Below are 11,835 nucleotides of genomic sequence, written 5' to 3'. Positions count from 1 at the left end.
CTTTTATGCTTGTCTGAATGTCTCCAATGCTTTTAATGTGTTAATGTAAAGCACATTGAGTTGCCCTCGTGTATGAAATGCGCTATACAAATAAAGCTGCCTTGCCTTGCCTTGCCTTGCCTACTTCCACCACTGGTTGTAATCCATATTATGGCAAAACCATATTATTTCATAGTTTTGATGTCTTCAGTATTAATCTACAATGTGGAAAATAATTAAATAAATAAAAACTTTTGAATAAGAAGATGTGTCCAAACTTTTGACCGGTAGTGTACATAGATGATTTATTAACAGGAAAGAAAACTTTAACAGAAAAGTTTATCAGCGCTTAGAAATACAACTCCCATAATTCCGTCTTCTTCGAACCCGATGCGCATGCGTCTTCCATCTGGGCCATTATTTTGTCCTCCTCAAGCTTGAAATGAACAACAGGCTAAACGTTCCTTGAAATGAATTAAACATTTCAACACGGAAGGAGTATTTTTTCTCTTCTTGTCCATCGCTGCCGACACAAATGGAACCTCTCTGTCAGTAGCTCGTTGTCTCGCCGGGCTCGTCGGTCCTTCGGTGGACTTGGAGGCCGAAAACAGTGCGCGGAGTGACAGCCCCGTTAAAGCCAGCAGATTGGGTGTTTATCTAGTTGGCTAGCGAGCTAGCTTGCTTCCTAGACAGCAAGAAAGAGGGGGAGAAAAACCCGAAAGCAGCATTTAATAACTCCGGACAGAGAGAGCTGTGGCTGTCCCTGTCTGGTCCGACCTGCAGCGGGGATGGCACACCTTCATAACATGCAGAACCAGGTACAGAAACCCTCTTTTCACTCACTGTCACCTCCCTTCTTGTCTGAGACTGGGCGAACCCCCATGACTGTCACTTACTCCATGAATAGGTGGGTGGGGGTCTGAGCCATCGATTCAAGTGTTGCTTAATAACAACTATCCCTTATTTTTACACGTTTAAGGCAACATTTTGGTCAAACATCCCCAATTAGAATCTCTCAATTGCATGTAAGTATTCACTAATACAATGAAAGCCTCCATTGTTTCAGAATTATAGCTATTTTACACAACAATTTACATTGAACAACTTCTTTTTGTGACTCCTACTCAGTCAGAAATGATCACTCATTTCCTGCTGCGATGAGAGAGACTCTAGAGTAAGCATCTTCCATTACATCCTGGCTCAAAGTTCCATCTACAGTCTGTGTAATTACATGAGCTGTGACTGAAAAGATGGCTGTTGACACACAAAAAAGGTTTAACATCCATTTTCTTCTTCCATATTTGAGCATGTATAATGAGATTATTATGCCAGCTAACAGACAGATGTCACTTTCACTGTCATATCTTATTGAGCTGACGTTCCTGTGATAAATAAGCTGTGCTCTCCAGTTTCTATCATGTTCAAGTGTTGAGCACACACACACACACACTCACATGCACACCAAGAAGTATCCCAGCGCAGTCATCACATCATACACTCTCAATTTCAATTCAACCCTGATCACTTTGATGTTGTGACCTGAACAGAACACCCGGTTGGACCCCGAGGAATACTTCACCAAGCAGGAGCGGATTGGGAAGGGGTCATTCGGAGAGGTCTACAAAGGCATCAACAACCGCACAAAGGAGGTGGTGGCGATTAAAATAATAGATTTGGAGGAGGCAGAGGATGAGATTGAAGACATTCAACAGGAGATCACAGTGCTGAGCCAGTGCGACAGCCCGTTTGTTACAAAGTATTTTGGATCATACCTAAAGGTTAGGTGACATTTCGAATAATAAAGCCATACAGACACATTATTTGAAGTTATATCAAATCTAACATGCATGATAATAAGAGCGTTTTTGAATCGTGATCAAAATATTTTGCTCTCTCAGGGGACCAAGCTGTGGATTATCATGGAGTATTTAGGTGGAGGATCGGCTCTGGATTTGGTAAGCAGATTAATATTTTTATACAGCTTGCAAAGTTTTATGTAGGTGTTGCAAGGTTACACTAGTAGTTGTTGATAAGCCTAACTTCACTTGTTTTTGACACACACCCTCCCCCCCCCCTCTCTCTCTCTCTCCCTGGTGTATTTTGTCCCCCCCTCCTAGCTCCGTCCAGGGCCTCTTGAAGAAACTTACATTGCTACTATTCTGAGGGAAATACTGAAAGGGCTGGAGTATTTGCACTCTGAAAGGAAGATTCACAGAGATATCAAAGGTAGTAAGCTCTCTCAACATTCATTCATTCATTCATTCATATTAACTGTTCGCCTTATCTAAAAGAATTCCTGGTTCAATATTCATCTTCATATTCCCTCAGACATACACAACATCCCTTCTTCATTGTCCCCAGAATTCATGAAGAAATTGGTCGCAGGTCATTCAAATTCAAAGCCCCATCCGATTGGAATAATCAACCCCCTTCTCTTAAATCCATCTCCTCCATCCACTGCTTTAAATCAAATTTGTTTTATCATTTAAAAACAAGCTGTCGCTGTTTTTGACGTGTGTTAATGTGCTTTTTTGAAGCCTTTTTGTTTTGTTGATGCTGTCTATTTTCAAGGTTTTGTTTATTGATGGGGTGCTGGGTGGGTCCAGGAGTGAGTAAGGGTGAGGGAGAGCTGTCTGTGTTTGTGTATTTGTGTTTGTTGTGATTTACTGTTTTGTGTGTATTAATTTGCTTTGTGTTTTGTTGGGCCCCCTTTGAAAACAAGATGCTGCATCTCAAGGGGCTATCCTATAATAAATAAATTACAAATTACACGTCTCACTGAAAATAATAGGCATTTAGCAGGTAGTGATTAATGTAATTTTACAATTCTTAGTCTGATTCGAAAAAACAGTTGTCACACTCGTGTGTTGACTGGAGAGACAATTTATCCACAGTTGAATGCTCCATATCACAGACTCAAGATTAAACATTGATGGGTGATTTGCTGAGTGGTGTTTGTTCAGCCTTAACCAGATGCTTGAGTGGAAAAAGTGCATGCAATATGCTGTAAAGCTGCATTCATTAACACCATCTGTGTGCATTCAATCTCACAATGTGAGAGGTGTTAGATATATAGATACATTTTTTGCTTTTGCTTTGCTTTTCAGCTGTTACCTAAAGCTGATGATGTGCTTTTACCTTCTTGAGTAAAGATAATTAACCCTTTAGGGCAGGGGTTCCCAAACTTTTCAGCCCGTGACCCCAAAAATATAGGTGCCATAGACTCGCGACCCCCACTGTCCCTCAGAGTGATTTAATGTGACTTCATTTAGCTGGTCTGCAGAATATTAGCCTACCTATATGAGCATGTGGCTGTGTTTCCTGTGCAAATGAATGAATTAACCTTCTGCTACTGATGCTTTTGATAATTAACTGTTCACTAACCCTAAACTTAGGAGTCAAACTCATTACATTTTCTATTTTCAAGGTTTTATTTCAAGTTTAGCTTCTATTTTTGTAGATATTTTTTACTATAAATGAGTAAAATTTACTATTTTTAGATATCTTTTGTCATTCAACTTTTTTTATTGCATTTTTTCAGTATTTCTTTGTTCACCACAAGTTAACAAATTATATATAAGTAATACAAAACCAAGAAAGAGAAGAAAAAAAAAAAAAAGAAAAAAATACAACAACCCCCCCCCCAAAAAAAAAAAAATAATAAAGAAATAATGAAAGTAACTACAAACAAAAAGGAAGATAAACAGAAGAAAACAAGATAAATAATAAAAACAATGATAATAATAAATACTTTTTAGATAACTAGAAAAAAAAACATTGTGGAAGACAACTCACGACCCCCCATTTGTGTCTCACGACCCTCCAGGGGGTTCTGACCCACACTTTGGGAACCCCTGCTTTAGGGATCATTAGAGAAGTAAAAGAATAATAATAATAGTAATTACATGTGGTCAGTTTCTCTTCTAAAAGGCTGATGATGTCTGAAGCTGTCTGCGCTCTCCAAAATGAAATGAGGGAAGAGACTGTGAAATGTCCCTCAGGTTATTTTGTCCATTTCTGCTTTAATTTGAAGAGACAGCTGAAGAGAGACGGGAGAGGTGGACAATAGAGAGTAGGGGACGACATACAGTAAAGGGTCGTGGTCAACAGTCAAACCCATGACTGCTATGACATGGACTGTAGCCTCCTCACCACCATATTACTTCGTAGCCTTTTTCCTTTCAGCACTCATGTAAATTTCTAGGAAACTGCAGCACAGCATGCCGTTGACATTTCCATAGTTGATCATTCACACATGTCCTTCAGAGCGTGAAGTTTTCCTGGTCAGAGTCTCATGAGGCAGAAGGTGAAGTTAAAAGGGAACAGTGGAAGTCACAATGTAATGTTTACATGATATCCAAGATGGCTGAGGAAGCAGAGTCCTACAATCACAGATTTTTCCTCTTTATCAGTGTAACATGTAGACTGTCGTATTCACTGTACTGACAGATGGAACGAACACACTTGCAAGCATTTAAGAGTATGAAGCAGCTTCATTAAATGCTCCAAGATCACTGCAGTTGCATGATATACAAGTCAATTTCTCCACCCGCTCCAACAGCCCTGACTGTTACCTGTTCATCAGCTAAACACAACTTCTCAGGGAAAATGTTATTTTCACAGGAGTCTGATGAGAAAAGGTCTGGATAAAGTCAGTGTTTGCGTTTACACATGCAGCTCACCCCGAACATTTCTGGAGATTTTTCAAGAGTTAATGGACATGTAAAAACAGCTGTTACTACCTTTAGAGTAAGACTCTTTGCTGCACTACTTGTATTATTTGTTCTTGTATTCTGACTGTCTTTCTGTCTGTCTTCTTCACCCAGCCGCCAATGTGCTCTTGTCGGAGCAGGGCGACGTGAAGCTGGCAGATTTTGGAGTGGCGGGACAGCTCACGGATACCCAGATTAAAAGGAACACATTTGTTGGCACACCTTTCTGGATGGCTCCAGAGGTTATCAAACAGTCTGCCTATGACTTCAAAGTGAGTCTGAGAGAAATGACGTGTTTTTCTCACTTTTGGGCCAAAAATATGCTTCACTTTGGCTGAACATTCTACATTTTAAGTACACACTTCCTGGTGTCCGGATATGATGCCTTACACTTGTGTCTCCCCCTTCAGGCTGATATTTGGTCCCTGGGAATCACGGCCATTGAGTTGGCTAAAGGGGAACCTCCAAACTCTGACCTACATCCAATGAGGGTCCTTTTCCTTATCCCGAAAAACACTCCACCCACACTTGAGGGACCTTACAGCAAACCCTTCAAAGAGTTTGTGGAGGCTTGTCTAAATAAAGACCCTCGTTTTGTGAGTAATTACTTCATTTGCAGACATTGTAGTGGAGCTAAATAGAGCTCAGACATGCTGCTTATTGTGAGTGATTAGGGTCAGAAAATGAGAGAATAATTCAAGTTTGGCACTGTAGTTATGAGAGTAAGACTTAGGTCATTGTGAGGAGATTACCATGCCATATCCTCAAAAGGAATTTTAAACCCAATCCAATCATATTCTTGTGAAATCTCTGTATTGTGGTAGTGAGGTCGTGCTATCTAGACAACTGATCCCAGCTGTGTAAGTCTTGGTCTTGCTGCAGATGAGACCATCACTGAATGTTGATCTTTTGGCTGCCTCTGTTCTTCCTAATATCCCTGCACAGAGGCCAACAGCCAAAGAGCTCCTGAAACACAAGTTCATCACACGTTATACCAAGAAGACGGCCTATCTGACAGAGCTGATTGACCGCTACCGCCGCTGGAAGTCTGAGGGACACGGGGAGGAATCCAGCTCTGACGACTCAGACATGTGAGTCTGAAGAACACGCACTCATGCGTTCCAGTTGTTTATTTCCCAAAGAACCAATGTTAAAGATATGATACTTAAGGTTTCTGTGGAGAGATGGGGATCAAGGTCCGGTTCCATTAAGGATCCAGCCTCACATTTTTCACAACTCCAAAAATCAATAACAGTTGAGCTTGTGCCTCCTGGGCCCTATAACATAGCATCCTGTCTTGAGTTATGGAAATCAATTAATTAAAGCTCCAATGAGGAGTTTTTACTTGGTTGTTATTATGAAATAGACTAAAATTAACCGTGAAGCCTCTTTATGAGCTACAAAAGCAAACTAGACCACCAACATCGAGATTGATACTTAGTATTTAGTGTCTTATAAGGGCTACAACCACTGTTCGGGGTTATACTCCATAGTTTTCTGGTGAGATGACTAAAGCCTGATTTATACTTCTGGGTCTAATCAACGGCATAGCCTATGTGCATAGGTCTGCATAGCTCACGTATCTACGCAGAGGCCTGCACATGCAGCCGACTTGCACCTCCTCCAAAATGTAACTAAAGCAAGACCTGTGACCGGTCCGCTCACCGGCATTGTATTTCCTGCATTTACAGCATTTCCCAGATCCCCACACATCAACCACACATCAGTGACAGATACATTTCACTGTTAAAAGACAGCAAGGTTAGTCTATTTGTCAGACAAAATAAGACAAAATGTAAGAGGGACCACTTTGTTCCAAAGAGGCCCCCAAAATGGAAAGTTCCTCAGAAGTAAGTAGGTAAACTTTATTTAGTATAGCACCTTTCACAGACATAGTCACAAAGTGCTTTACAGAGAATCAATGTGGACAAGATAATACAATGAGCAATAAATAAGATAATAAAGAAAGCAGGCAAAATGACATCAAATTACAACAGAAGGTCAAAAGCCACAAGACCTTTGAGTGTCTGAACCAAGCGGCAACCTCTGGTCTCAAACTATGAAGCCCATGCAGAAGTGTTATAAACTGCAATTCATCGAGAATCTGCTTGAGGCTGGCTGCAGAGACACCGGAAACCACACAGACACCAATTCAAAAAAGACAATCTTTGCTGCATTAATAAACATGTTTACAGCCTGGTTAAAAAAACGTCTTGGCTCTACATAGCTGATTTCTCTATCGGCACACACTGATGGTGATTTTTTTTCTAACGCGATGGTTCAGAAGATATTAAGATTAAGAGTTTTTGCCCAAATAAGGACATGGCTGATTTGACTCCCGGACGGGAACACATAGCTGTTGGCTAGGAGGTTCAAACTCCGCCTCTTTACGTCACACTATGCCTGGTTGAGTTCCGCTTTTCCAATATGGCTGCTGCCGTTGATCGGCTTCAAAATAGCGCTCAAGAACAGAGGGGTGACGTTAGGATACTACGTCCATTATTCATAGTCTATGGGATCGACTCAATTTTGAATCCAACCTCAAGTGGCCACTTAAAGAGCTGCAGCTTTGGCTTCTATCTGGCTTGTTCTCTCAGCCTCAGAGGTTGACGCTTCATGAACACATTTATTTTCATGAATTTAAAAATCAATCTTTAATTGAAACTTTTACTCTGATTGTAATTTAATAAGATTGTTGGCTGGATGTATCAAATTAAATCTCTCTCTTCCTTTCTCTCCTCCCTTCATTGCTTAAGGGATGCCGACGGTGACGTGGACACATGTCCGATGTGGACCTTCCCCACTGTCAGACCCTCCTCCATGAACAAGCTTAAGAAGGGCTACACATATACAGATTCAGAAGTAAGACTCAAGCAGCAGCACTAAACACCAGTCAAACATTTTGTTGATCATCAGTTGATTTATTTTTCTCTCTCTTCAGTCAGGAGATTCGGTGAAAAGGCAACCCAAGTCACAATGCTTGTCTGCTTTGGTAACACCAATCTTCAGAGAGGTATGCTGGACTGTGTGGTACGAAGATTATTCAATACTGAGTGATACAATCAATCCTATTTCCAGTTCATTTAGATCAGGGGTTCCCAAACTTCTCAGCCTGTGACCCCCAAAATATTGTGACCCCCGCTGTCCCTCGGAGGGATTTAATGTAGCTTCATTTAGCTGGTCTGCAGAAAATGAGCCTACCTATATGAGCATGTGTCTGTTCCGTTATGAATTAACCTACTGCTGCTGATGCTTTTGATAATTAACTGTTCACTAACCCTAAACTTAGGAGTCATCTGGCAAAAAAAAGGCAGAAAACTCATTACGTTTTCTTTTTTCAAGGTTTTATTTCAAGTTTAGCTACTATTTTTGTCAATATTTTTTTACTAGAATGGGTGAAATCTACTAATTTTAGATATTAAAAAAAAAAACAATCTGGAAGACATCTCACGACCCCCCACTTGTGTCTCGCGACCCCCCAGGGGTTCCCAAACCACACTTTGGGAACCCCTGATTTAGATGAGGGGCAAACACACCCGAGCAAAATGCTCAGACTTTCCTAAATCATATTACAGCACCAAAATCGCCTTTGTTTTCAGTCCAGTAAAACAAATTGTTCAAGTGTTGCTTTCAAAAAAAAAAAAAAAAAAAAGGCCTTTTTTTTAACAAATGTTTCACCAATTTGTACAACTTGTGACAGTTTCCAGAACACAGTTCAAATGGAACCAGAAGCAGGTCTTAATCTAGAGCAGTTAATCCAGTCTAAAAAAAGGACCCTGGTTATGTGTTGTGCATAAGCCCTTATAAGCCCTTATCCTGGTTTTGAGACACCTGGATGTGCTGCTTGGAGCAGAATATCAGAAACCTGTGAAACCTGAGGCATGTTCACGCCTTAACCGGGTGTTTGATGGTACAAAATACAAAACAAAGTGAGTGAGAGAGTGAAACATTTAGAAACAACTGCTCACACGTGATCTGAATCCTGGACATCAGGACAAACAGTGATATACAGTATAACCAGTTTATATGTAAACTTCTTTGAACAAGCAAAAGGCTCATACCTTGATATCATTATCACGTAACACACTCTGATAGGAGTAAAGAAACCAGAAGATAATACTGTCACAGAGGCTGAAATATGACAATATGGACATTTTATTCTTTAAAAAATGAACCAAACAGATCAATCTGGATACTAATGAGCAAACTTATACACGTTCTCTGTCAAAAACACATTTATCAGCAACCTTTGAGTACCCAAGCATTATTAATAAATGTGTTTATGCTTGTGTTTGATAATAAGCCAGTGTGCAGGAGTTTGCTTGCAACTTTTGATGGACTGATTTCCCTCCTCTGCATCTATCTTGAGAAATAAATGTGCAAAATATTTTGTAATATTTAAAATACCAACAAAAGAAATCAACTACATTGAAATGAAAAGAAATCTACCAGCAGCCTGTTACGATACAGCCCTGATAGTTCATTTTAACTGAAGTCCCACATCTGACAAGGCAAATAGGTCAATTATAGTTATGGATTTTGGGGTGGCACATGGGTCGGCCAATCGTAACATAAAGGGGGCCCAGGCCAACCCCAAGCGGCAACCTCCAGTCTAAAAATATATAGGCACAGCTGACTTGATTGACAGGCGTAACACTGTAGCTGTTGGCCAGGAATAATATATTTATTTTTTTAATATCTTTAAAAGATAAGAGAGAAACAAAGCAAAAACAGGACTGGCAACAGAACAACTCAAACATAGCCAGACACAAATAAACTGAATAGAAAGATAAACCAAGAGAACAAAAGATGTTATGTAAATGTAAAAAGCATAGGGGTATGCACATTGCACTGGCCTTAGTATTGCCCAAAAATAACTTGGATCACTGATAACTCAGTTTTGTGGTTTTCAAAAAGAAGGCAGTCCAAACTGTGCAGACGGGAAACAGAGGAGTTGAGGAACAATACTAAAGACCTTAAACCTGTCAGCACTTTTAGAAAAAAAGGCCAGAGGTTTCCTCCTGGTGCAATAATGTTGAAGTGATTTGATCTGTGCTTGGCTCTCTTTGTGTACTGAAACCACTCCTCTGAACTGAAGTGATCTGACCACATTTATTGAGAGGGTGAATCCGCTCAGTGTTACCTAAGTGGTGGGTCACATCATCAGTTTAGCCTTCATTTGGTCCCAGAGTTACCGTCTCCAGGATGTTGGTTCAGTTGATGTAAAACAGTTGAAAGACACTTTTTAAACATAGAGGCTGATCCTTCTTCAGCTCATGGATGAAATAAGAGCAAATCAAGATGTCTATATATAGATGTTATATACTTGTTATTTATTCTCTGAGTTGTTCTAAGGTAGTACATGTTTGTGGGGGTAGAACAAAAGAAAGCAGGAGAACATGGATATTAAACAACGGATTTAATTGTTTCCTTTTTTCCGTTACCAGTTGAAGGAAAAGCGGCGGGCAAGTGGCGCAGGTGTGGGAGCCATTGAGGAGCTGGAAAACGCCTTTAACCTGGCAGAGGAGTCCTGTCCTGGGATCTCTGACCGCCTTGTCACGCACATGATGGAGAGAGTGTGCAGGTGAGTTACTAATCGCGGTCACATCTCTGAACCCTAGACGTGTGTTATTCTACAGAAATTTGAATTAATTAATTTCGTTTCCTTCTTTTAGGTTTTCTTTGAATGGTAACACCACCCAGTCTTCGCGGTGAAATCCCAGCTGGATGTGACTGAATCCCTGACCCCTGTTTTACTGTTTCCCAGACCCACCCACAGTTCAGATAAGGACCACAGAAGACCCCACGACGTCTCGTATCTCTGCACCCTTCCTAGTACTGCCCCCCCTGAGAGATCTTTTAATTAGTTATAATTAAATATTTTTACAGTTTTTCTTTAAGAGCGGAGTATTTAAGACAAAAAAGCCATGACATTTAGGGCGTTGTGTATACCTGTTAGACTGAGAAGAAAAAACTATAATAAAGTCTATGGAAAATGTCCTGTCGTTGTTAGTGTCTTGTTTGATGTCTATCTGATTCTTTAAAGTTATGGGTTTTTTTGGGGCATTTTTGCATGAACTGGACAGGAAAGCTGGAGATAGACAGAAAAATGTGGGGAGTAGAAAGCGGAGGACATGCAGCAAATGGTGGAGGCTGGGTATCGAACCTGCGACCGCTGCAGGGAGGACTATAGCCTCTGTATATGGGGTGCAGGCCGTTGTGCAAATCACAACGGCAATTCAGATAACACTACAGCAAATCAGAAAACAATTCAGCAATTCAAAGGATAGACCAGTCCCATCAGCAACGAATCATATCCCACGAGGGTACCTACTTTTTTTCTGATTTGCATTTCAGGGCAACCGTATAAAACACAGAAAAGTGCTTTTATATTCTACAAAATGACAAAAATACACGTGATAAACATATCTCAGCAGGACATTTTGCTTTCAAGATATGCAACTTTAGTACAATATTCTGATAACCTAACTTGAACACATTATGTGCATATAACGTTATAAAATATATTTTGCAGTGAATTTCTGTAAATTGAACATGTCTAGTTCCCGTGCTTGTATCTAAACTATCACTCAATGCTTTTCTCTTCTTTCTATTGAAGAGTGTAAGCTCTAGGGGGTGTGAGTAATTAACCTGCTGTAATTACAGTTGCCCTGTCAGTGAGGGCAGCTTCACAGAGGCTTCACCTGTCAGGACCAATTAATCAAACAAATGAAACACATTCAAAGAGAGCTGATGTGCATTCAAATCTGAAATTCTTCCTCTGACTGATCAACAGCCCCTGTTCTGTGGGTTTATACACTGTGTTCCAAATTATTATGCAAGTTGCATTTTTGTGAATATTTTAAAAACTATGTTAACAGTCGTTTTGAAATGTGTTAGGAAGTCAGATAGTGAATATATATCTTCAACTGTGTGGTTAAAATGAGGCTTTTCGCCTGTATTTTTAAATAAATGCAGAATTGAGTGTGCCAAATTATTATGCAAGTTGGTTGTAAGAGCATATAACTTGTGAAAATTAAAAACTAGGCACCATTTTTAATGTTCTATTGATTGATGAACTGGCCTGCCTGCTTAGCCGATCTCAACCCGACTGAGAACTTGTGGTCAATAATAAAGGAGATAA

General features: G+C 40.2%; 1 protein-coding gene across 1 annotated transcript; it reads left to right on the top strand.

Annotated features, from left to right (window-relative positions):
* Positions 1 to 360: 360 nt before the first annotated feature.
* On the top strand, positions 361 to 10,689 carry stk25b (serine/threonine kinase 25b). The gene is made up of 11 exons (XM_034702345.1): positions 361 to 797; positions 1,527 to 1,757; positions 1,878 to 1,934; positions 2,097 to 2,205; positions 4,806 to 4,963; positions 5,102 to 5,287; positions 5,637 to 5,782; positions 7,448 to 7,553; positions 7,633 to 7,704; positions 10,139 to 10,275; positions 10,367 to 10,689. The coding sequence occupies exons 1-11, from the start codon at positions 768 to 770 to the stop codon at positions 10,404 to 10,406; spliced, it is 1,272 nt and encodes a 423-aa protein (XP_034558236.1). The 5' UTR covers positions 361 to 767; the 3' UTR covers positions 10,407 to 10,689.
* The last annotated feature ends 1,146 nt before the right edge of the window (positions 10,690 to 11,835 follow it).

The sequence above is a fragment of the Notolabrus celidotus genome, chromosome 15 (genome assembly GCF_009762535.1).
Source record: "Notolabrus celidotus isolate fNotCel1 chromosome 15, fNotCel1.pri, whole genome shotgun sequence".
Lineage (NCBI taxonomy): Eukaryota > Metazoa > Chordata > Actinopteri > Labriformes > Labridae > Notolabrus > Notolabrus celidotus.
Note: the sequence above shows the minus strand (reverse complement) of the source record. Positions and strands in the feature narration are given on the sequence as shown.